General features: G+C 41.5%; 1 protein-coding gene across 1 annotated transcript; it reads right to left on the bottom strand.

The window, feature by feature from the left end:
* Positions 1–822: 822 nt before the first annotated feature.
* Positions 823–24,948, bottom strand: LOC138950030 (cyclin-H-like). The gene is made up of 9 exons (XM_070321817.1): positions 24,791–24,948; positions 20,656–20,778; positions 17,558–17,631; positions 16,410–16,611; positions 15,418–15,525; positions 7,260–7,324; positions 6,632–6,736; positions 3,039–3,114; positions 823–1,879 (listed from the first exon to the last, which is right to left on the bottom strand). The coding sequence occupies exons 1-9, from the start codon at positions 24,905–24,907 to the stop codon at positions 1,844–1,846; spliced, it is 906 nt and encodes a 301-aa protein (XP_070177918.1). The 5' UTR covers positions 24,908–24,948; the 3' UTR covers positions 823–1,843.
* Between the last annotated feature and the right edge of the window lie 2,400 nt (positions 24,949–27,348).

Raw genomic sequence — 27,348 nt, 5'->3', positions numbered from 1 at the left:
GTGGGGAAGCAATAAAGAGGTCGTCGATATCAAAACTGATATCGACGGAAATCTCGTCGATATCACTTTTGCACTGAGCTCAGTTTTGCCCAATTGACCAATGGAAATCCACGTAACATATGAAATAGCAATATATGTATATATATAACACTGTGATGTGGGTTTTTTTCTGAAAGGTTTGTATTGAACACATATAATATACAGGCATGGGAATTGAAAATTGTAAAAAAGGCGGAAAATTTATAACTGAAGACGCGAAGCGTCAAGTCGACGGCGCGAAGCGCCTAGCCTTACTAGGGGGGTCCGGGGGCATGCCCCCCCGGAAATTTTTTTTCTCCAAAGAACCCAGATGGTGCAATCTGGTGTCATCTGAGCTCCAAGTTTGCCATTAAATTCTGTTTTTAGAATCAGAGTTTTTAGTACAAAAATGTACCAAATTTTGCTTACATGTATTATATATGGTTTAAATTTGTAAAAAAATGTATCTGTTGAGACAAACAGGAAAATGTAACTTGTAACACAATCTGTGCAATCTGGTTTACTTTCAAACATAATAGTTCAATAACTGAGGCGGGCGGTAGCAGTGCGTGAACAAAGTACGGAAAGTTTTCGCGGGCTTTTGCGCAAAGGCCAAAGTAACCGGTGCTTTTTTTGTGTGCCTCCCCCCTTTATTTTTTCGGCGGACACTTTTGCATTTTCGGCGGAACAAAAAAAAAATTCGGCGGAAATCCGCCATTCGGCGGACAATTCCCATGCCTGAATATATAATTTGCTTGTATGGTTTACTGGTATCACAACTGACATTCATTATTATAATCTTTATAATCACATGTAGCAAGGACAAATCAATAAATGCATCCTGCATTTACAACTTCCTTAGTTGTTATTTATGATGTTAAGTTTGTCTTTGTTTCTCTTCTCTGCGGAGTATAAACAGAAAAAAGTACACATTTGATATTTCACAAAAACAACAGAGAACAGTATCTTGGTGTTACTTCATAATTATTTATTGAAAAGCACAAAGCAAAAAAATTCTCCACTCTCACTTCTTAACATACATTTACAACAGTTGCATTCAGATCCATTTCACTCTGAAGCCCATTCACACTTGCATGTAGTAGGGGTACACTCTTTGCTTGAAGCATGGTCTTTTTTTACTCCACAAAAACACTGACAAAAACAAACACATCCACACCTTCCTGCTAGCCTGCACACACAAACACCCAAGTTCGCATACTAATTATATACACACACATGCACACATGCTTGCGTTCCTGTTCACGCATATACACACACCATACAAAAAAGGCACACACACACACACACACACACACACACACACACACACACACACACACACCTCTGTTTGATGGCTTGCACACCTTTCATACCACACCTTTACACATGAACGCACTCGCGCTCTCACACACACACACACACACACACACACAGAAAAGCAGCAGCCCGTGGGCAGTGGTCAAAAAGTAGTGTTGACGAGTCACTGTTGTGTACTCTAATGTCTTTTGCCACCTTGCCGAGTCTTTCGACATCAAGCTTGGGTATGGCAATGCTTCCTGGCTACCTTCTCCAGTGTTACTGAGCGTAATGCCCTCATGCAAACATCTGCTGAGTCGCCATAAGACAGTTGCTAGCAGAATAAGCACTGTCATTCACAGAAAATCCGCACTTTGTTGGAAGTCGTGAAGTCACTCTGGTAGCTCCCTGTCTAGGATAACTCCAGCGTAAAGCACCTCAACATCTGCTGAGTCACCACAAGACAGTTGCTAACAGAGTAAGCACCGTCATGCACAGAAAGGTCCGCACTTGGTTGGAAGTCGTGAAGTCACTCTAGTAGCTCCCTGTCCAACCGTCTCGCCTCCTGGAGAGAAAACAGAAAAGAAGAGACATTAAACTGACTTTAGAAACATCAAGAGTGGTGTAATCTATATATATACACGGCTTGTGTCTGTGTGTGTGTGTGTGTGTTCGCGATGCACGGCCAAAGTTCTCGATGCATCTGCTTCAAATTTGGTGGGCATATTCAGGTAGACCCCGGACACAACCTGGTCAATGAGAATTTTCAACACGTGCTCTCAGCGCGCAGCGCTGAACCGATTTTGGTTTTTCTGTTCATCTTCCCCGATCCATTCCCAGTAACTCTTCCTTATCTTCTCCAGTGTTTTGCGCGTTTATCTCCCTTACTTTGTGTGGCGTCAATCCATATTCCCGTTACTATTTTTAGAAGGTCACTGTCCACAACGCTTTCATCCATATTCCCGTTACTATTTTTAGAAGGTCACTGTTCACAACGCTTTCTTCCCGGCAAAGCCGGGTACCCGGCGAAGCCGGCGTACGGTGCGTCACTCACCCGGCGAAGCCGGGTATTCGGCTCTACTTCTTCCCGGCGAAGTGGGTATTCATCTAGTACAAATATATATATATATTTAAACTGCATGCACAGTCATGTTGTTCCCAGACAAAGAGGACAACAGGTCAGTTGAATGAGACTGACAATATGTACAGGTCTTAATGACCTGGCTACGAAAAAAAAGTCCATCCAGAAGAGCTCGTTCATTGCAAACATATCCGACAGTTGGATAAGTCAGAATCAAAAAGAAATTTCGATTTGGAACTATTCTATCACGATATCTGAAGTCAGAATCAAAAAGAAATTTTGATTTGGAACTATTCTATCACGATATCTGAAGTCAGAATCAAAAAGAAATTTCGATTTGGAACTATTCTATCACGATATCTGAAGTCAGAATCAAAAGGAAATTTTGATTTGGAACTATTCTATCACGATATCTGAAGTCAGAATCAAAAAGAAATTTTGATTTGGAACTATTCTATCACGATATCTGAAGTCAGAATCAAAAAGAAATTTCGATTTGGAACTATTCTATCACGATATCTGAAGTCAGAATCAAAACGAAATTTTGATTTGGAACTGTTCTACATGTACCCCAAGATCTAAAGTCAGAATCAAAATGACAATCTGATCCCTTCATTAAGCATTCAATGAGAATAATTCAGACCTCATTCCGTCGCGCCCGTTTGCGACTCCTCATGTCTTCGTCATCGTCAAGCAGCTCCGCCATCTTGGCTTTGTACCTGCACAGGTGTACATGTTGTGCAGGTTAAAGTTCAGTAACACACAAGAGGAATAAGTACAGGTTAATTCAACTTTCTAAAACTCTGGTAAACCATAAGTTAGCGGTACAACAACAACAACAACAAAAAAACGGGGTTAAAGCAACTTTTAACCAACTGAAAACAACTGAGGTAAACAAATTTTTTTTTTAAGTTAGCAGTACATGTACCTGAATTCTGTTCTGCACAAACCATCATCCCTTCACTGGCCAGGCTTTAAGATGGGACCGGACCATCCCTTCACTTGGTCACATAACCGGCACGGTTGGCCTAGTGGTAAGGCCCGTGATCGGGAGGTCGTGGGTTCGAACCCCGGCCGGGTCATACCTAAGACTTTAAAATTGGCAATCTAGTGGCTGCTCCGCCTGGCGTCTGGCATTATGGGGTTAGTGCAAGGACCGGTTGGTCCGGTGTCAGAATAATGTGACTGGGTGAGACATGAAGTCTGTGCTGCGACTTCTGTCTTGTGTGTGGCGCACGTTATGTCAAAGCAGCACCTCCCTGATATGGCCCTTCGTGGTCGGCTGGGCGTTAAGCAAACAAACAAACAAACAAACACACTTGGTCACATACCAAACATCAACATCCTTACTTCTCCCTGCGAAGTGTGGGATTTTTTTTGTCTAAGGTTTTCTGTGTAACTGTGAAAACATCAAGAAAAGTGCGAGAGCACTCCAGGTAAAATTAGTACAACTTCTTTGAAAATCAGGACTAATTTTAGAGGAGGCTTTAACAAGTCTACTGAAACTCTTAAAGCATATACAGCCTTTAAGTGCAACAGGAAAATAACCTGTAAAGTTAAACAAAAAAAACAAAAAAAACAAAAAAACAAAAAAAATGTATGTGGAGAAATGGTTTGGCATTTTTGGTTGCGTCTCAAGAAAGTTGTTTTGTACCGATCCAAAGAAAAAATGCGTAACTAAATTGAATACCCATAATGCAAAGTCACTTCCATCTGCTACAATTAACAAGAGACAACGCTTTTAATCAGCTCTGACATTAACCTCCACAACCCCCGACTTCCACCCATTTGTTGTGTTGTTTCGTTCCACTGTGAACAGGCCAGTGCTGCGGTTTGACTGTAAGGGTACATTTGGTGGCTTGCAGTTGGTCTGCAGACAGCAAGGCGCACTATGGTAGCAAATATGTGCTATGATTGAGTTCATAAGTGAAACAAATGACAGATTATAGTGCATGTCCTGCCAGGGTGAGCTGACACCATGGCTTGAGCTTCGGTGCTGTACCGTCATTGATCGGCTGGAACCGAAACTTAAGCTTTAGTCCACAGATTGCTCCGGTCCACAGCCTACTTCTCTTCGCCCTCGGTGGTTTGGGTTGAGTAGCCCGCGACTGTGGCATATCTGGCATCTCAGTTATCCGTTGAGTAATTTTGACACGGTTTGGCCTTATTGAATCAATAGAGTATAAGGGAGCTAATCCGCCAGCAGTGACTGCTGGTTTCTTATGTGTTCCTTACAATTTCTGCATTTGTGTCACAAGCTTTCCACTTGTATATATATATATGCACTATTGGAAATGGCAAAAGTATTTACAACAATGCAAAAACCATGTAAAAGATGTCTCGCTATGCAGCGGTTGGTTAATTGTCAAACTTTCTTACAATATATTTACACCAATGCAACCAATGCAATAACAGGTCAAATTGTGTTTTAACCCCAAGGGCGGTAAAAAGCCACCAACCAGCCCAGCTGGTACCGCCCCATAGCCTGACACGGACAGCCCAACAACTACAAACACCGCGCAAGCCACCAAATGTACCCTTGCCCGATGATTGCGGCATTGAACCGTCCGTTCCATTATAAAAACTGAAATTTCAGATATTATGCATTCTAATAAAGGAAGTAAATGCATTTGATGTCCATCGCCCCGCTAGTCGTATCTGTGCATCAGAAACCGAAATCAAGAGAAAATCGTCACGCATGTGCACCAGGTTAATCCCTAACTTTGTTTTAGCAATCCAATCAACGGCTGTACTGAAGGACTCAAAGATCTGACATGAAGATGAGCCCCCATCTGTACCGCAAGATCAACATTCCATGTAAATACAAATAAAGGGTCATCGTCGGGATGAAATGGCATAATTCAAAATGCTTTCTTCACATCGGTCTTAGCCATGAAAGCACCCGAACACAGCCCCCTCACCAGTCTGATGGCATCTTCAATGGAAGCATATTTTACACTTGATCTCTCGGGGTCAATTCTGTCGTTGATCGATTCCCTTTAGTCTTCTTTCTACTAACCACCAATTGGGCGACCGCCTCACCTGTGATTGTATTGACTAGGTTGGTGACCGAGCCAGACGGGGTAGGATTGCTGGTACCGGTTGTCGTTGATCCGGATGTTGAGGCAATATGCTCATGATCACCCGAAACAGCTTCTTGCAGACGCTGGTTGTCTTTCTGGAGCGAGAACATGGCCACTTGGCAGGCCTCTTACCGCTACCCCAGCCTGCGTAGCTCCGCCAATACCGCTGCCAAGGCAGTGGCGCCTTCTTTCCCTCATGTTGTGGCTGACTCAAACCCACCGGGTTGTCTCTGAGAGGCTGTCTGGTTGCTGGCCTTCAGCCGACCTGCAGCGGCTCGGGTCACTTCGGCTACCCACCTTGACGCTGTCCTCCTGGGAGGCATATTCCTGTGCAAAAAACAAAACGGAAACCAACCAGGATATATAAGTGAAAACGGCCTTGTTTGTCACTGAGAATTACACATGAGCCTTGAATTCGTCTGCTGCTCCTTGCAGGAGTTGACAACTTCACTGTTCGGCCTGTAAAAAGTGGTTAAAATTCCATACTTTGGTTCCAGGTACAACCTCGGTTGTGAGATCAACACCAATCGCTGAAGTTGTCACCAGATTTTGGGAGTCTGAAATACAAACCAAAGAAATTGAATCAGAAAGGGACATAATCCAACAAACCCATGCTCTCTCCATGATACAAAGGCTTGTAACTATGAAAAATAGTTTGAACTTTGTTAAAATCATACCTTAGACCTGATAATAAGAAGTCATGTCTCTTCTTAGCCAAACAACAAATCATTGTCTGTTTTCAGATAAAAGGTCAAACAAATGAGGGGAGGTAAGTAGGTAACTTTTGTTTTGTTTTGTGGGTAAGTGGGCTTTTTTTCCAGAAAGACTTTTCATAGGTCAGAACTCGTTCCAGTTGTGTCCCCTGGATTTGGAAGAAGAGTATCTTCCTTTGTGAAGTATGCAAATCAAGTTTCTTTGCAGGGTCAAAATTCAAATTGAGTTTCTTTGAAAGGTCAAAATTCAAATCGAGTTTCTGTGAAGGGTCAACATTCAAAGAGTCAGCCTGGAAACTTTTTGTTTTGTTTAAACCTACTAGACATCACTAACAACTGGGACATACAAAAAAACATTCTGGTTACACACTTCCAGGAGTCCAGGATAGCTGATTTTCTTTTTTAGAGAGACAATTAATTTTGGGTGTTCTGAAACTCACACTTCACTGTCGGGATTGTTCTCCTGGTTGCGACATCTCTCCAGCTTTTTCTGAATCTGTCCCACCAGCTCTCTGTTCAGGTCCTTGTCGCGTTTCAGCATGTGTTACATTGATTCCTGAAAAAACACCTTGCATATTGTGGTCACAGATCACCCCTTTGTCATGTTTCTGCATGTGTTTGATTCCTGAAAAACACACTTATAAAAAACATCTTGCACATTGTGATCACAGATCACCCCTTTGACGCGTTTCTGCAAGTGTTCAATTCCTGCAAAACATTCGAAATCGCAAGAAATATAGAGGAGTTATTTCCCTTCCCCAGTAGTCATGGAGCTAATGTGATTGCTGCCTCATTTGTTTGTGCGTAAGATGTCAATGGTTCTTTTTTCTGTGTTTGTTTTTGTGATTGACTTTTGGTTGATGAACGTAATAATGGAAGGTGTGATGCTAATGTATACCCCCCCCCATTTAGGCAGCCATACTCTGTTAACAGCAAGTGGCTGGGATTCAAACTCATGCATGTCTTTATGTACAGGCTTGTGCCTTTCGACAGATCTTTATTGTTGAAGATAGGGGAAAAAGGGAGAGAACCCAAAAGTGATCCACACCAAACACAGAACAGACTCACTTTTCAGCTGGTAAATACACCGCTGCACATCCTCCAGTCCAGTCATCAGCACTTCCGTCACATATCTGAAACAAACAAACGGTAAAGAGTTGTCATAAACGTTTGCTGAAATTTACAGCGTCAAGAAAACATAAATCACAGGTGTGTCCTCTGCTGAGTGTTCTTCTATTTGTTTGTTTGTTTGTTTGTTTGCTTAACGCCCAGCCGACCACGAAGGGCCATATCAGGGCGGAACTGCTTTGACATTTAACGTGCGCCACACACAAGACAGAAGTCGCAGCACAGGCTTCATGTCTCACCCAGTCACATTATTCTGACACCGGACCAACCAGTCCTAGCACTAACCCCATAATGCCAGACGCCAGGCGGAGCAGCCACTAGATTGCCAATTTTAAAGTCTTAGATATGACCCTGCCGGGATTCGAACCCGCGACCTCCTGATCACGGGGCGGACGCCTTACCACCAGGCCAACCATTCCGGCAATGAACGGTTTTGTTTGATTTTCATTATTTTATTATCCCAGTGCTGGCGAATTCAGGTCGCTTTCTTCCAACGCAAAGCTTGCACCAACACTGAAGTTGCATCACCCCAGTATGTGTGTGTTTAGGTGTTATCAGCCAACTTCCACTTCCGGCAGAAAGGCCGAGGTCTTTGTAGGACCCCGTGACCCAGCATAATAGACCCTTTTTTTTTTTTTAAATAACTCGGTCACGATTTGCAAGGCCAAGGATTGTGGAAGCTATGCGCCCCGCTAACAAAACCTCGTACACAGAAACACATGGTCGACCAGTTAAAAGCCATGATCGCAGCCAATAACTGACTCTGATGTGTTTTATGTGTGTCGTCCTATACACTTGTTGTTATAATCGTTTACAGGCAGGCAGGATGTGCCGAAGAAAAATTTCCATTTTTATGTAATATTTTAATGGACAATAAAGTGCTGTTATTGTTATTGTTATTGTATGTTATGCAGTGTTCAATCGATATCATGACTTTTTCTTTTGAAAATTTGCACATCGGAGCCACGATTGCTGCAGCATATGGCCACTAGTTCCCAATTCCAGTGGGGGAGCTTGTTTATTTTATCTTGTCAGCGAGCCGCGCGGTGATAAATCCCAGCCGCGTAAACATTGCAGCCAAGGCAAGAAGAAGGGGGAAACTCTGGGACTTTTTCTACATTTATGAAGGGTTAGGGGGAAGCAGACGACAAAATGTACGCCATCTTGTTATTCAGTTGCCAGGTTGGAAACCTAAAAGTTTGGACTCGATTTGCTTGTTTTTTCATTATATTGATATGTACAATTATTCATATTGCAAAATATAACATACTACAATCCCTTCAAGCTAAAAATGTAGTGTAAAACTGAAGGAACTTGTACTACAGCACTACAAACACAAATTCAGTATAGTTAGAGAGTATTTTACCTGCGTTTGGATTATGATGTTGTTGTTGCAACATTTAAAGCGTGTTCGATGTTTCTGATGGAATCATATGCGTTTGAAAACAAAAAAGCCTCGGTTTACCAAACCTTTGAGAAAAATGGCTTAGAAAACGAGGATAGTGTATTTTTTGCAAATTTACTGAGACCAGGCTATTTCTTTACGACAACGACCGGTATCGGACATTCGCTTTGAGGCAAACAAATTCACTCGTTGCCACCAACTTCATTCAGACCCAATTCCAAAGGAGATAGTGAAACCTGCGAAGATCACAAAGCAGTCTAAATTGCAGACCAACGTGATGCGTAAATGATTAGAAACTGTTGCTCTTTGAGGTTAAAATTAACTTCTGGAAACAACCAACCCAGTAACCCTTTTGCGTTTTGTAGGAATATTGTAGTTACGGGATTATGGAGATGTGTTTTAAAGAGGGTCTCATCGCAGGTTTCACAGTGACTTTGATCGGTATCTGATTCTGAGCTGCATGGCTTTCCACCCTCCTCAGCCAAGCTAGTGTGCATAGGCACACGCAACACACACCACTTCGAAACACACTTCGCGGCTGTATAAAAGTGCATATATTTGCCTGGAGATAATGAATTACCAAACATCACAAAAAACAAGTTTAGAAACGCTGCTAGCATGAGCACTAGAGGGTTAACAGTTTTAAGTTCTGCAGTAGTAAGTCGCCAAACAAAGAGTTTTAAGCTGGGGGGGGGGGGGGGGGATGTTACACTGGTACGAAACCTGTGAGTGTATGAGTAAAGACGAGCGCACAGACAACATAATATTAATGAATTCGATTTTATTTCAATTAAAAAAAAGTCTTAAGATCAGGGGCCTGTTAGATTTTAACCCATCTTGTTTCTGCCAAGGCCTAGTGTAACAGACACAGCGCGCCGACGGTCGGTGGGGGGTGGGGGCTTGCCGCTATCGGGTTGTCCAAGACGCATGCCGCGAAAAGATTCCAGGCCCCGATAAGAGTAACAGACCACTTTGTTTATAATAGTGAATTTGGCTCCTCAAGAAGAAGTTATCGCCATATGGCAAGCATGTCAGTTTCCCACGCTGCTGTGACCTCGACCTCAGGCAAAACACGTTGTTGGCTTACACTCGGGACAAGCGATCCAGCCTTGCTGCAACAAATCGTTAACTGCGATGGGTTTTTTTTTTTAAGAAATGGGGTAATATTGAGTGGACACTGCATAATCATCCACATCGGAGTCAGTTATTTGCTGCCGTCGTCGACCATGTGTTTCCCGTTTGACCATGTGTTTCCTGTTTGTCAGAGGTTTAGTAAGCGGGGCGCAACTCCCTTCTGCTTGTAAATCCCGACAGAATTATTTCCGGAAAACATCTATTAACAGGCCCAAGGTGAAGGCCATATGCCTTGGGGTGGGAACGTGAACTTCCTGTCAGAAGAACACAGGGAGAGAACACGTGGAAACTTCCCTGTGTCGATCCCTACACCGTGGATAATGTTATGAAAGAGCAGAGTACAGAACATCTTGAACACACGGCCAGTACCGTGTAACTGGCCTTGACACGGAACGATCCAAGGGGGGCAATCTCAGTCATCTCAAAGAGGGAAATCCAAACGCAATCCGCTTTGTTCGATTTTATGGGCTTGGACGATAGAGAAAAATAAGAAAAGCAAAAGATGGAGTCCAGTCTGGACGAAACTGCTATCAAGAACGCAGAATTGATTTTTTCTGAGTTATTTTTTTAGCCGTAAGCGCCATGAATTTCTCATAACTGCTGTTCACAATGCGGCCGCAGTGAAACCAACAAAGGGGCCTCACTCTGGAAGAGTTTCCTGCTCCGATAAACATGGCGCTTACGGCTAAAAAAAACCTCAGAAAAAATCAATTCTGCGTTTTTGATAGCAGTTTCGTCCAGACTGGACTCCAGCTTTTGCTTTTCTTATTTTTCTCTATCGTCCAAGCCCATAAAATCGAACAAAGCGGATTGCGTTTGGATTTCCCTCTTTCAGATGACTGAGATTGCCCCCCCTGGATCGTTCCGTGTCAAGGCCAGTTACACGGTACTGGCCGTGTGTTCAAGATGAGTACAGAAGCCCTGAGTCCGTGGATAATGTTATGACAGATCAGAGTACAGAAGCCCTGAACACTGTGGATAATGTTATGACAGATCAGAGTACAGAAGCCCTGAACACTGTGGATAATGTTATGACAGATCAGAGTACAGAAGCCCTGAACGCTGCAACCACACAGTCACCACCAGTAAACTCAGTGAAACGTTCTCACACGAAATTCTTACACGCCGAACCACGTGGGAAATAAATTTTACTTTTCTACTTTTTCTTGTCAGCTCAGAGAGAGAGAGTGCGACTGAAAAAACAACAACGTAATGACACCTTAGAGTGACGTACGAGCAACGATACTTTTCTTACTTCTTGTCTAAAAGTATTGTAAATCGGAAGTTTGCGCCCCCCCCTCCCCCCCCCCTCCCCCCCCCCTCCCCCCCCCCCCCCCCCTTAGAAAATGTTATGTCTCTGTGGTACATGCATGCGAGCACACAGCGTCACAAGATAAATATATTTATTTTGCATGATTATTATGAAGGTTGTTTTGCGAAAGAAATGATTAAATGCGTGAAAAATGAAGGTCTGATCTGTGACATGAACCATCAACTAGTTTTGTACCTCACTACAAGAATCGTTTAGAATGTCCAAGGACTGCTATTTTTGTTATGTGTGTTTGGTTTAAGTGTACTTGACAGTTGAAATGTTATTTTGTCCACAGAATTGTTTTTTTAAACGAAATTAATCGCTTGAAAGTTTGCCATCACTGTCGTAACATATGTTTCCGCACGCGTGCAACAGCAACAAGTCCTAAATTTGAACTTTAGAATTTGCATATTCATTTTCAACACGATCTTGACATGAAAGGGCATAGAAAATCGCTAAGCTAAATGTTATTTAAGTATTATTTTCTCAAAATTGCATCTGCAAACTAAGTTGAAAGTTGCGCAATATGACATGCTTCTTCAAAATTCCGTTACGATGGTGAACGGTTTTGCAAATAATGTTCAGAGTTTTGAAGAAAGATTAGAACTATTTTGCGCGTAGTGACTTAGAGGTGCGGGTGACTACGCATGCGCAGTTACAGAGAGAAATAGTTCAGCTTCCAGCAGCGAAGAAAGATTTCGAGAATGTTTCCGAAGTCTGTGATTTTGTTACGACAGTGATCAACACCCAAGGTTCTTAAGAAAAGGTGAGTTTTTGCTGCTATGATATTCTATGAAGTGAAAAATTAGGCTACACATTTGTTAATAATAGTTTTTCTTTCGATTTCACGTAGTCAAAACTTGACTAAATGTTTTAACATAGAGGGGGAATCGAAACGAGGGTCGTGGTGTATGTGTGTGTGTGTGTCTGTTTGTCTGTGCGTGTGTGTGTGTAGAGCGATTCAGACTAAACTACTTGACCGATCTTTATGAAATTTGACATGAGAGTTCCTGGGTATGATATCCCCGGACGTTTTTTTTCTTTTTTTCGACAAATACTTTTGATGACGTCATATCCGGCTTTTTTGTAAAAGTTGAGGCGGCACTGTCACACCCTCATTTTTCAATTAAATTGATTGAAATGTGTGTAAAGCAATCTTCGACGAAGGCCGGACTTCGGTATTGCATTTCAGCTTGGTGGCTTAAAAATTAATTAATGACTTTGGCCATTAAAAATCTGAAAATTGTAATAATTTTTTTTTTTTTATATAAAACGATCCACATTTACGTTCATCTTATTTTACATCATTTCCTGATTCCAAAAACATATAAATATGTTATATTTGGATTAAAAACAAGCTCTGAAAATTAAAAATATAAAAAATTATGATCAAAATTAAATTTCCGAAATCCATTTAAGGTAGTTCACTGGACCCGTTAAATATAAATTGGTTTCTCCCAAAAGTTGGTTATTTTTTAAGTTCGATCTGTCTGCTATGCATTCAGCATAAAAAAAAAATAGGGTAGTGGGTTCGTTTCGGAGCTATGAGTCTCGGAAGACAGTGCCCGTTTTGAATTTTGGACCGAAAAATCGAAAAATGGGTATGTTTTGAAAACGGCCAATTACACAAACATCTGCATAGGAATAGTCATTTAAAAAATATCACCCAAAGCAGCAATGGGCAGGTAACGAAGTGCACTGGTAAACGAAAATGTTGCGCATACTCAAACTTTGTGACGTCACGTCTTTTGCCAGAGTTTATTTTAAATTTGTTCCTCATGTTGAGGTATTTTATTGCTGGTAGCCTGGAAATAAATTACGATTTGATGAGATGGGTTGTAAACGCAAGAGCGATCAAAACGGCATTAAAAAACAAACAAAAAACGACAGGTTGGTGGTGTTTTTAGGGGGGGTTCACTCCCTTGATTAACCCCACCCTTTGCACTATTACTGTCCAGTGTGCCTCAGAAAAATATTTGTCACGATAATGTAAAGGGCTGTTGTCCGATCATTTGTCTCAGATATATGAGCCAACTAAATTATGTTTTTAAAAACCACTGTTACATATGACCTCTGTTGAAAGTCAAAGGTCACCGCAACTTTGAAAGGCCACAAGTCCGATTCAAATGTAATAAAAACGCCAATCAAAAGGTGGAGGTCACTTGTTTGATACAAGTGTAATAATAAAAATTAATAATCAAGGCTTGGTTTATAATTTTGCTTAATAGTGCGTACTGTTATTTGTTACGGTTTGAAGGCTGGGACTTTTTGAGGGTGGAATTAAAGCAATTTTTCGCCTTATGGGCCCCTTATGCCTCGAAGGACTTCAATTATTGTATTATCTGCTGCCAGCGAACAGCAGAAAGAGGGCTGCATACACAAGACACTTGTTCTTAATACTACTGGCTGTTATTCTAGTTCAAACACCGGTTTTAACATGTGGTATTCTGATGCAATCACGCTGTGAGCATCACGGGTTGGGAGACACTCTCTTACCTGCTACCGGAGCTTCAATGTTAGCTTTGGTGATTATTACGATGTCACTGGCAAAGAGAACGGCTTTGTACCGATTTCATTAGATGCCCACGTGTTTTTGACCTCGTGGTTGGGAGGCGTGTCGCATTGTTTTTATTTCTGGCGGTGTCGTCATTTTCTGACGTCATTCACTTACGCTGCCTGAAAAATGTGACGTTTGTTCTATTTACGTCATTCGAATGTTCGACGTGTTCTTTTTCTTCTGCGTTCCCTGTTCGATGTGTTCGAATTCCCAGCCTGCCAGGAAAAAATGGCGACACAACTCAGTGGCTTCCCTTTGTGTATGAAGAGTAATGTCCCTGTCTCCATTTGACCTGCCTTAAAGGAACGGTAAGTGTCAATGTTTTCTTTAATTGTAAAAGTTGTATGTTCAATGGAATGGTAAGTCTGAACAAAATAGTTACTTTATTTTGTTTTTAGCCAGTGAATGTGGATGCATCAAAATCTTGATAGACATTAAACAAATTCATGTTAGTGAAACTAGTACACATATTGCATCAATCTTTAGTTGAAATCGCAGGTACTTGCATGTTTCAGGTGCAAGAGATTCGACCTGATGAACTGGTGGTAACGTTCCTTCGAAGGAAACCGTAGGGGAACTACTATTGCTTTCCAGGGATCGATGATATTTCCTTAGTCCCTACATCTGATGCAACCATGATTCGTGACCCCACCTTCAATGCCAGGGGGCATTATTTCTTTTAAAATAAATTAATTAACTGCAAGTGGCAACTGTTCTATATGTAACCAATGCCTTTGGTTTATTGTCTCAACAATTGAATGAACCACTTTTGAACATTTGCATTCTTCATGTCAAACCTTATAATACATGTCTGGTTGTTCGTTTCCGAGTTACGTGGGTGATGAACTTTTCATTAATGTTTCTCTTTTTTGGGGCCAAGTTTGCTTGATTTTGTCCAGCTTTTTTTCTTTCTGTTCCTGTTTTAGTGTTTGGCATTTTACCTAAGAAGAATCTGGTTGCAAAATCAGCTTCATTTAGTAAAGTTTGTGGGAAAAAGCATAACCGTTTCTTTGTTACAAAAGTGATGTTTCCATGTTACATCGGTGACCATTTTGCATTCTTTTGGGATAACTTTCTAACATTTTGTCTTAGAGCAACAAATCTTTGTATATATGCTATTGTGAAGGTTAAATGTCAATAAGACTGAATGAATGCCATGTATCAACATGTTCTGATCAGGATATCATTAATTAATTTTCATTTTTGTATTGAAATTTTGACGAATGCATGGAACTTTGAAAAAAACATTATTTTGTTGTTTGCATGTAGTCATTTCATATTGAACTCTATAATGGCTTGTGATTCAACAATAATAACTGAATAAAAGTCGTTTTCAGCCTTATAAATGCAGTTTTTTTGTCTTTTATTTTTTCCATGTTACACGGGTGATTTTGCACACATGGTCCAAATAATGCTCAATATATGGCAAACTAAAGGCAATGTTATATTTGTTCTTGTTTAAACTGAAAAGGTACACCCTGAGAAGTGTGTAAATAGTATTATCAAAGTTTTCTGGGAAGATTTTACTTTTGGTGATAATGTCACAAACAGAGGACGAGATTCTGAGACGCACCCATATATATATATATATGCACATTGACAACTTTAGCAAAACATACAAAACTAAATATCTGACTAAATGTAAAAAAAGGAAAGCAAGAAACTTGCAGAAAACCTGAAGCCAACCAACCTGAGATGGAGAGAATATCAACACAATGTCTGACAGCAGACACCTGTCGATGTATTCCTCTGCGTTCTTCCGTAGCCTCTCTGGGTTTTCCAACTCTTTGAATCTTGTCTGACACAAAATAAAATATGTTTGATATATTATGCATGCATCACAACCATTAAAGCAACAAACAAACAAAAAACACAAAAACTACTGGTACATGTATCTTCTTTTTCTTCTTCTTCGTTCATGGGCTGAAACTCCCACGTTCACTCATGTTCTTGCTGGAGTTGATTTTTACGTGTATGACCGTTTTTACCCCGCCATTCAGGCAGCATGTGGGTATTTTGTGTTTCCACAACCGACCAAACTGTGACATGGATTACAGGATCTTGTCCGTACACACTTGGTCTTGTGCTTGCGTGTACACACGAAGGGGGATGAGGCTTGCATGTCTGCACATAAGTTACAATTTATAACCCTTTTGTGAAGGGCTCAGAGAATTTGCGTAAATTCTCCTTGTCTTGTGACATTCAAGGCATAACATCTGTAGGGAGCCCTGGTGTGTACAGTGGAGGAAGGTTAAGGATAAGATTGTATACAGTCTTGTCAGGTTAACCTCGTGGAAATTCAGGTTGCTTTCTAACTGGGGAACGACGTGAGCTGCCATACAGTATACGGCGCTACCCTTATCTTCTTCCTGCCTGAGTGTATTCATGTTTCCAAGCCCAGAGACTTTCACTGTGAACTTGGGTTGTTTGATGGAGGCATGCGTGGTGTGTGCACAAAGTTGACTCCAAGTATCAAACCCTCCTCTTTGATGGAGGCAAGCGTGGTGTGTGCACAGAGTTGACTCCAAGTATCAAACCCTCCTCTTTGATGGAGGCAAGCGTGGTGTGTGCACAAAGTTGACTCCAAGTATCAAACCCTCCAACTCCAATGTCAAAGCTTGGACAGATGGGAGGTGGTTCACATCATCCTTAAAACAAGAAAGATAACTCAACAAAATTCACCTTGATGTCAATAAGTAGCCCCTCCATGGCCCTGAAAGGATTGTGAACAGTCAGGTGGTATCGTAGTTTGGACATGAGGAGGAGTTCAAAGGTCAAGATGGTGTCGGCAAACTTCTCGCGGTTGCCCTTCAGGTTGCTGACGAACTGACCAATGGGAACGTAGAACTCTTCCACCTTGCAGGACAGGTAAACCACCGTCAACCTGAAATAAAACATTAGACGGGTGCGTAGCTTGGTGGTTAGGGTGTCGCCTTCCGTGTGGATAGTTCGGGGCTCGAACCCAGAGCTGTGCCTGGTGGGTTAAGGGAAGGAGATGTTTCCTCTCTCTTTTTCTCCCTCTCTCTTTCTCTCTTTCTCTCTCTCTCTCTCTCTCTCTCTCTCTCTCTCTCTCTCTCTCTCTCTCTCTCTCTCTCTCTCTCTCTCTCTCATGATCAAATCACTATGATCAAACTCAATGGTTCTGCTGTTTGGTTTATTTTTTACCTATTCGAAATGTAGTGTAAAGCTTTTAAACACTTGCTTTTGAAAGGTGAAGGGAGTCCTCCTGTGCGCTAGCATTATTTGTAACGCAGAAGGTCAACTTTTGTGCAGACCTGCTGGGGAAAGTTGTACCTTAAATTTACATTTTTGAAACTTGTATGACAATTGTGGCATATTTGCAGAAGAATTTTTTTTTATTCAGGCGCCTTCAATTAAACCTCCCTCCTACCAAATACATAAAACGCCATTAACTTCAATCTCTCTCACTCAATAGCTCTCTCTCTCTCATGGACACACAAAACTAAATTCTTGCATTTGATGTAAAAAAATAAAAAAAAAAGTAAAGAAATGTAGTTTCCATTCCCACAACCAACCCTTTATTTCCTCCCGACCCTAAACCATTTACTTAACCATTAAAAAATTAAAATTAAAAAAGAAACATAAAAATAAAGAAACTCCATTTGCAGACTGCAGAATGGACACTTATCCTTTTTCAAGGAGATACGCTTGGCATGAGCTCTGCCCAGTCAAAGGTCTTTGTAGAAAACAAATCACCAACCGCACAACGTAACAAAACAAAAATTAGTAACCAACTTAATTGTGTGTTTTTTTTTTTATCTTACCTTGTCACCGAGAAAAAAAAAACTATTTCTATTTTCTAGCCTTACATGATGTCCTTGGGATGGTAGTCCATGGGAGAGTTGTTGACCCAGAATCGCCTGAAGAACGCCAGTGAAGTACCCTGCACACACAGCAAGTCAGCCTGGATGAGTGGTACATTGGAGAATGATAAAACTACAGCCAATCCTGTCAAAATGACTACACAAGGAACCAACCCAAAGTGGTTGTTATCCATACTGTCAGGTAGTCTGACTAGAGGTGTTTTGGGGTGGTCTTTACGGGCAGGTGGTTGTAATCGAGAGGTGGTCAGCACGGCAGGACTCTTCACTATTATACTATTCTACTTACTGTCAAGTATGTTTACAGTGCAAGTCCCATTAACATCTCCAAGCGCTTTACATTATTCCACTGCCAGAATAAACAAAACAATTTAAATAATACTCTTCTTCTTCTTTGTTCATGGGCTTAGACTCCTGCGTTCACTCGTGTTTTTAGCACGAGTGGATTTTTACGTGTATGACCGTTTTTCCCCGCCATTCAGGCAGCCATACGCCGCTTTCGGGGGAGGCATGCTGGTTATATTCGTGTTTCTTATGATAACCCACCGAACTCTGACATGGATTACAGGATCTTTTCAATGCGCACTTGGTCTTGTGCTTGCGTGTACACATGAAGGGGGGTTAAGTCACTAGCAGGTCTGCACATAAGTTAACCTGGGAGATGGGAAAAATCTCAACTCTTAACCCACCAGGCGGCAGCAACAGCGGGATTCGAACTCACGACCCCCCCCCCCCCCCCCCCCGATTAGGAGGCCGACGTCTTACCACCACCTCACTGCGCCCGTCATTTAAATAATACAATGACAACGGCATACAAATCATGGAGTAAAACAAGACCTCCCCAATTTTAAGACCATGTGTTATCTCACTCCGGTGTTCTACTCATTAGCAGCACTGTTCCCAGACGCAGAGGACAGTACACTGTACTCGTCAGGTGAATGTGCATTGGTTGAAATGACATGCTGAGTCCTGGGGTGCAACATTTCAGATTTGAAAACATGAAAATACATGGAAAATACATGGAAAATACATGGAAAATACTGTTTCTAATTCTGAGTACATGTATGAGGAAAAGAACAAATGATTCACTCAAGAAGAAAAATGTGCCAGAGACAGAAATTATCATTCAACTTGAAAAAATCCAAAAACAAAGAGACTGCCAACGTTCTTTAACATTCTTTCGACGCTGACATCATATTCCCTTTCTACGTCACTCATTTTGTCATACAATCAATCATTAATTCGCTCAGCTTCCTGGCGAGCGGGCGAAATTTCCATCAAGCTAAGGTTTTTGTGACTATTTGTTTGTCTGTTCACTTAAAAGACTGTTGGGTCAATATATTTGTGATTGTAACGTATTTTGTCAATAACAACGTTCCAACAACTTACCTTTCTTGTTTTTTGATTCTGTTATTCAACTTGACTAGTGTGTTACTGTTAGTTAGTTAGTTAGTTGTTGCTTTTTGGGTCCAGCGGACCATATAGGCCAAATCAGGACCCCGACTAATGTGTGGTCCTTGATCTGGTTGAACTAATTAACACAGATGAAACGGCATCAGTTATTCAGTATATCGAGGTCTGTTGTTTGTGTTTGCATACACGAGGAGCAATTCTTGATAATCACAAGGAGGTCTGGAGGACATGTGTTTGTTCTGTAAAAACCAGTCTTGATCAAAGGACTATGTCCGGTTAGGAATAAAAGCTGGTTCTTGTGTATTGATGTGTACATAGGAGGTAGTCATATGCAGAGTACCTTGGAGAATGATGAACATACTATATGAGCTTGCGGTGATCACCCTTTTTTGAGGATGAAACTGAAAGTCGCTTGTTCATAAATGCTTGTTTTTCTCTAAGTTGCCAGGGGAATGGTTCCGCACAACTCTCTCCTACTCTTTTACATATCGCATGCATTTAGATCCCTTAACCACCCGTCGTTTATGAGAGCATGCCGTGGCCGTTCAGAATAAAGGGGGTCAACCCGCTATTGCCGCGGCCCGTTGTTGCCGTGGCCCGTTATTGCCGCGGCCCTTTATTTGTTAATTTTTGTGTGTGTTAATGTTTGTGTGTTAATTTTTTTTACATTTTTTTTCATTATGTCCTTACGCAAGGAGAAAGGGCGCTCCCCAGCGTAAGTTTTCGCCACGTCCGCAGGGATTGGAACTTCTCCTGACGATCCTTGTCTCCCTCTCTCCCTCTCACTCTCTTCCTCCCACCCTATCTCCCTCCCCCATCTCTCTCTACCTCCATCCCACAATCTCTTTTCCCCCCCATCTCTCTTTTCCCCCCACACTTCCTCTCCCCCCTCTCTCTCCCTCCCTCCATCCCTTCCACACTTCCTCTCCCCTCTCTCTTCTTCCCTCCCTCCCTCCATCCCATCTCTACTCTCTCCCTCCCTCTCTCTTCCTCCCTCCCTATCTCCCTCCCTCCCCCTCTCTCACTCCCTCCCTCCTCTCTCTCTCCCTCCATCCCACTATTTCTTTCCGTCCCTCCCTCTCTTTCCATTGTGTGCAAATTCGTAGTAAGCTTACTATTTTCACTGTTTTGTCATTTCTCTTGACAACACTTCTTCTTCCAAATATTTTGGTAAAACTAAGTAAGTCCGCTTGCTTAGATCTGCCCATTTTTTTTTTTAGATCTGATATTGGGGGAAAACGTGGTAAAACCAAGTAAGTCCACAAAATGCCCAACAAAACCAAAACCATCCATTAGATTATTTTGAAAATCAGCTTTTAAACGTAAATTAATGCTATTTATCTTATTATCTCGGTGGGTTGCGGCAATAGCGGGTTGCGGCAATAACGGGCCGCGGCAACAACGGGCCGCTGCAAAAAAGGGCCGCGGCAATGACGGGCCGTGGCAACAATGGGCCGTGGCAACAATGGGCCGTGGCAATAGCGAGTTGTAACCGAATAAAGAGTAAGTCTCCAGGTGTGACAAAAAAGAGCCTAGACAATGTAGTATAGACTGACACAGCGGCCATATTGCCCTTCATTGGAAGTTACACATGAATGTTGACGTCAAACGACAGACCACATTTACTTACACACACAAATGTCCCACACATGCAGAACATGATGACAAATTACCAAGATGCATTTTGGGAAAGGCGGCTGGAATTTGTTGCAGAACTCTTTGAGGATGATCTCGTACTGCCGCAACAGAAAGCGCTCCTCTTCGTAGGTCAGGAAGTACGACGCCCGGTCTTCCTCCTGCAAAATACATTTTATATCATATCATAATTAATATCACAGCGTAAATTATATCATGCAATGTATCCCGTGCCGACTTTGAGGCTAATTAGTGTTTTGCCTGGTATAAGTTATAACTGACTAATCACTCAGTGAGTCTTATGTTCTGTTGTTGTTGTTGTTCTGTTGCTTTAAATACTGTTGTCTGGTATATTGTTTGGTTTGTGTTTTGTTGTTGTTGTTCTGTTGCTTTAAATATTGTTGTCTGGTATTGTTTGTTTTGTTGTTGTTGTTGTTCTGTTGCTTTAAATATTGTTGTCTGGTATTGTTTGTTTTGTGTTTTGTTGTTGTTGTTCTGTTGCTTTAAATATTGTTGTCTGGTATGTTTGTTTAAATTTTGTGTTTTGCCCAGTTTGGTTTTGAACTATATTTCATTGTGGTCAAATTCCAGAACAGTGTCCCAAATTAACTCTCTCCGACAACAGTTGATTTTCCTTGAACATAAAACTCCTATTATATTAGGTAATCTTGAACGTTTACATTGCAAATTCAGGAACATTCTTCTGATTAAATCTAACCCTCTCAGTTTGTATTATATTAGGTAATCTGTTGAACGTTTACATTGTAAATTCAGGAACATTCTTCTGATTAAATCTAACCCTCTCAGTTTGTGTAACTTGCTCTTAGCCATTCATTCATTCATTCATTCGCTCGACTTCCTGACGAGTGGACATAAACAGATTCAATCATTATCAAGATAAGTTTTGTGTGAATATTGTCCGTTCACTTTAAAGACCGTTGGGTCGAAATATCTGTGATGTATTGTTTTGTCAATAACAACCGTTCCAACAACCTACCTTTCTTGGTTTTTTTAATTTTGCTCTTAAAAGCATAACGTGTCATTTAAACTGTCATTCACAATACCGTACCTGATGAACTGAAACGACCGGCTTTTATTTTATATGTGGTTTAGATTTTAGAAGGAAAACACTGGTGCAGAACTTCTTTTACACAAATATCAGGTAAATAAAGCCGACAATTGTGTCCGAAAGCTTTTTCTTTGACCACCAACACAAATTATGCACACTTTTGAAGATCATTATTTCCCCTTAAATAATAAATAGACCCTATCAGTATTGCAAGCCAGATCGCAAACTTCAAAGCATAGCAAAGCGTGTAAACATGGTACAACAATACACTACCAAACCACCTGGAATGCCCAACACAGCCTGCCATCTGATGATCAGATGCCCAAACTACAGCGCCATCAGCAGACCATCCTCTTCCGCCTACGGACTGGACACTGTCGACTGCGTGCCCACATGCACCGCCTTGGTCTGTCGCACACACCAAACAGCCCGTGCGAAACAGGCCCACAGACCCCGGAGCACATCCTGCAGACCTGCCCGCTCCACCAGGAAGCCAGAACAGATCACTGGCCCCAAGGTGCCACACTGCAGGAGCAACCCTGGGGCACCAAAGACTCCCTGATCCTGACCACCAGCTTTATTCAAGCTACAAAACTTGAAGTCTGACCTGAGGCCAAAAATCCTGGAACGCCGAAGAAGAAGAAGAAGGTACAGCAATATTCGGCAAGATCTGTGAAAGCCGAGTTTCAAAGTTTTTGCGACGTTCAAAGCATAACAAAGAGCGCGTCTCGCGGATGTATCGCGAGAGCTTCTCAGATACTGAAAAGGTAGACATTATCAATGTCAGTGGAGAATATAATATACTTTTAGGCCAGGATATAAAGGTGACTTCTAATTCTAGTAAATCCACCCTCTGCCTCCCGTAAACCATCTGTTTCTGATCACTGAGGTCCCTGAGTTTTTACACACATGAGTACAAACATACTTCCAAGTTTCATTTAAACGCTTACCGCTCGGGTACATCCTGGCTGTTTTCCGTTGAGAATGAGAAATGTTCAAAATGTATTTCGTGCAGTTAGAAAAGGATGTACTATAAAGGGAATCGGAAGCCTCGTTTTGGCGCTAGACCTATAAACTTATGAAATATGAATAATAAATTAACAGCATTCACAAGACAAACATTCTGTTTTCATCAAGACAAGATCAGTACAATCCGAAGTTGAAAGTTTGAAAAAAAGGGAGCCAGGATGCAGGTCATGCCAAGGTCGTGCCAGTTGAAACTTGAATGGAAAGTGTAAAGATAAAGGCTCTTTTGACTTGATGGCGGGGAAGTAAGCTACCGAAAACCATGCAACTTTTCCTTTTTTTGGAATGCCATGCCAGTCGATTAAGATTTCCGAACATTTGAATTTTGATATTGTTTGTTGCTGTGCCTGTGTAGAACGAGTACATGTATTGTGCTTAAAACCATACTGCAGCGACAGTGCTAAAATCACATCTCATGAGCTGCATCGTACCATTGCATCGTGCAGACGAATTTTTTGCATTATATCGCAGTCGTTTGTTGTATTTTAGATTCAAAGGTACACAATAACGTGCTATTGCAGATACTGAGTCGCATTGAAACCACAAACTCACGACTAAATTCATCACGTCTGTAAAAAAAGGAAAGTGGGTCACAAAGGGCCACGATGGCTCAGGGGGTGAATAAACCATGAGAACTGGTGTGTGGTTTACGCATGCTAAATAGCCATTCAAACGAACTGTGTCATTTAATGCTGTCAATAGTGTTATATAGACTATTGCAACTGTGTTCCATAAAGTTAGTATTCCATCGTTTTGTAAACCTCATGTGAGGCGGAGTGGGGCTTTAAGTTTGAAAGTAATGCGCAAATTACACATATATATGTATGACACACGGCCCGCACATTAAAAATTAATAAAAAAATGGAAAATAAGATCAAGTGACACATAGCCCCCACATTAACCATTATTAAAAATGGAAAATAAGCTCAAGTGCATCTTTGTGGGCCCAACTTTTGTCGCAATTTGGTCACACATACGTGACAGTGACACACAGCCCGGGCATTGAATTTGAACATGAATTAAAAATGAAAAATAAGATCAGTGCATCGTTGTGCGCCGAACTTTTGTCGCAGTTTGGTCACATGTACGTGACGCACGGCCCTGGCATTAAAAATGGAAAATAAGATCAGTGTGTCGTTGTGCGCCGAACTTTCGTCGCAGTTTGGTCACACGTACATGACGCGTGGCCCGCACATTAAACATGAATTAAAAATGGAAAATAAGATCAGTGCGTCGTTGTGCGCCGAACTTTCGTCGCAGTTTGGTACAGTGCAACCCAGTGATGGCGCTAGTATTTTTTCAAACCGGTACGCAAACTTTTATGATGCAAAAAAACCCGGTAGGCTGGTCATTGGAACCAGTAAGAGTCCAACTCAGAGTACTGTTTTTTGTTTGTTTTACCAGCGAAAAAAAACCCCGGTAGTTCTAAAAATCAACCGGTAGGTCATACCGGCAGCCAATTTTGTTCCGGTATTTTCTCGTTTCAACCGGTAAAATACCGGTAATTACCGGTTAACGCCAATACTGCAACCCGCATTTAAAGACCTCCCAATTTAAGGCCCTAGTTTTTAAGATTTTCTGTTCTATAGATTTACCCCAAGTTTAAGACTTCCTCCTTTTTAAGACCTGGTTTTCTCAGATTTTTTGAAATCGTAAAAGGGGGGTTCCACTATATGCTAGCGAGCTGACAACGAATACACAGTGTGTGCTCCGCATGTGTCTGGTGTCAGTAACAAATATTGACGCACACCTAGCGAACGACAATGCATTGGCCAAAATTGCGAATTTTTCAGTGCACGTGCATGTGTCACTCATAGTATGAATCTGTGACTGGCTCATTATAGACTATTAAATATAATATACAATAATGGCACGTACTGACACTGGATAGTGAGCTTTGAATTTACAACAATTAAATTCAGACCACCCCTTATTTAGTTATTATCTCATTTTCACACATCTAGTAATTAAAGTTCAAGTATTGTGGAGATGCTGGTTGTGAAACTGAAAGTGGTACTGAAAAGATATTTTGCAGTTAATCTCAGGATCTGCATTGGGAGTCGGGAGTCGATACCTACCGGTACGTTTCTTCCATGAGCTTTGATAAAATTTTGATTGGCTTCTATACGTAGTTGCTTCAGCTCTGTTTCGCCAGAAAAGGTCCAGCATTTCAGCTGTGTGCTGGATGCGAACATCTTCCGATGCAAGTAATCCACACTCGCTCTGCTGCAATATTTACCGGATGTTGATTTCAAGAGTTACTTCCCTTGTTGAAGCGCAAGCTGTATGAGAATAACTTTTTATACTTTTCGGGATAGATCGATACAATTTTAACGTTTATTTTTGCAGTTTAGAAACAGAATATAAAGGTGTGCATGTTTATGTCCCTGTACTAATTAATAATGTGCTGTACCCGCTCACCCATCGGCTGTCTCACAAACAGTGGGTCCGACTAAACTACGCGCCAGCACGCGCTAGTACGCGCCAGCACGCGCCAGCACGCGCTACCTTGAACCAACCATAGCACTTATATACTTTATTTTTATATTTCTAGTTAGTTCATCGTCCATTATCACATAATACAAAATTTCAAACTTCAATGATGAAAAATACGGAAGTTATGACGAGTTTAAGGAGAGCTAATGCACTACTCTCAAATCCGACGATTTCCGCCATTGACTAAACTGACAGCGCACTACCACTTTGAAGTAGACGCTACCCGGTGATCCATAACACTTACATAATTTATTTTTATAGTCTATATAGTTCATTGTCCATTCTTACATAATACAAAATTTCAAGCTTGAGTGTTGAACATTTCAGTAGTTATGACGGGTTTTAGGCGAGCTAATGCGCTACTCTCAAATCCGACAAAATCCGGCAGTGACTAAAACTGCGCACTACCAATTTTAAGTGGACGCTACTGAGATTCATAGCTGTTATATAAATTATCTGTATGTTTCTAGTCATTCCATCGTCAGTTCTTACATTATACAAAAGTTCAAACTTCAGTGATAAAATTTACGATAGCTAAGACGCGTTATATGAGAGCTATCCTAAGGCCGTGGCTCCATGTCCGACAATGCCGGATACGGAGTCATTCGTTCCAACACAGTCAGTCGGATGCGGAGCCAGTCATTCCTCTGTGTGTGTGTGTGTGTGTGTGTGTGTGTGTGTGTGTGTGTGTGTGTGTGTGTGTGTGTGTGTGTGTGTGTGTGTGTGTGTGTGTGTGTGAACGCTACCCGTTTGGCTGCTTATTCTGATTCGCAGCTAACCTCCCTGGGACCGTTCCGGCCTACCCGCTCGGTTGGGCCGGATGGAAGCCCCGACGATGATACACCCATGTCACCCATACACGAGGCAGTGCAAATGAGCATATCGCCATGGACATTCTGCACTTTGCAGCACAGAACAATGGACATGTTCATTACTTCACAGGGCAAAGAAACAACATACTTTTCAGCATGTATTTGGACAAACTTGAAGTCAGTCTTGCGTCCTCACAGGATGAACAAGCCTGTTTAAGCCGAATGTTGTTGATATGCTACCGTTCTAGTAAAATTAATTTAAAAAATGATTAAAAAATAAATTAAAATAAGTTGTATAGCCTGACAAAACAATCAAAAAGTGCAGGAACAGTTGTTTGTTTGTTATAGCTTTACAGGCTTCCCTTTATCTTGGTGTAGATGTAAAGAAGAGTGACTAGGATACGATTTCGATGAGTTGCAGGTTAAAAATCCTCTTTGTGAGGACGGCACTTACATACAGTGCATCGTTCGATGAAGGATTAAGAACGAGACGTACAAAGAAACCCACGAAGATAACACCGAAGACATGCACACAGTCGGCACAGTAATCTCTAGACCAGAAGAGAGAGAGGAGATGTGTTTGTTCAAGTTGTGTGTGTGTGTGTGGGGGGGGTGTGGTTGGTGTTATTTGTGAGAGATGGTGAAAGAATAAAGTAACATAAATGATACAGGTCAAGGCAGTGCATGCCTGCTTCAAAGTGGTTGTGCAGTTGGTATGCATTAATGTAGTATTCAGTCAATGTCGAAGTTTTGTCATAACTTCCGTAATTTTCATCATTGAAAATTGACATTTTGTATTATGTGAGAGTGGACGATGATCTAACAAGAAATATAAAAATAAAGTATGTAAGTGCTATGGATCACACCATAGATATCCACACACACACACACTGTGACACACACACACACACACACAGAGGAATGACTGGCTCCGCATCCGACTGACTGTGTTGGAACGAATGACTCCGTATCCGACATTGTTTTTTATCACTGAAGTTTGAAATTTTGTATAATGTAAGAACTGACGATGGAATGACTAGAAACATACAGATAAATCATATAACAGCTATGAATCTCAGTAGCGTCCACTTAAAATTGGTAGCGCGCAGTTTTAGTCACTGCCGGATTTTGTCGGATTTGAGAGTAGCGCATTAGCTCGCCTAAAACCCGTCATAACTACTGAAATGTTCAACACTCAAGCTTGAAATTTTGTATTATGTAAGAATGGACAATGAACTATATAGACTATAAAAATAAATTATGTAAGTGTTATGGATCACCGGGTAGCGTCTACTTCAAAGTGGTAGTGCGCTGTCAGTTTAGTCAAT

The sequence above is a fragment of the Littorina saxatilis genome, linkage group LG16 (assembly GCF_037325665.1).
Source record: "Littorina saxatilis isolate snail1 linkage group LG16, US_GU_Lsax_2.0, whole genome shotgun sequence".
Lineage (NCBI taxonomy): Eukaryota > Metazoa > Mollusca > Gastropoda > Littorinimorpha > Littorinidae > Littorina > Littorina saxatilis.
The sequence above is the reverse complement of the archived record's forward strand: the minus strand, read 5'-3'. Positions and strand labels throughout refer to the sequence as shown.

Bases quoted from the DNA above. Each gene is read 5' to 3' on its own strand.
- LOC138950030 (XM_070321817.1), bottom strand. From the start codon at position 24,907: ATGTTCGCATCCAGCACACAGCTGAAATGCTGGACCTTTTCTGGCGAA. The intron at 7,325-15,417 runs GTTGGTTGGCTT...TGTTTGTTTCAG, and splicing joins TGATATTCTCTCCATCTCAG to ATATGTGACGGAAGTGCTGA. The intron at 3,115-6,631 runs GTGAGTTTCAGA...ACACCTGTGCAG, and splicing joins AACAATCCCGACAGTGAAGT to GTACAAAGCCAAGATGGCGG.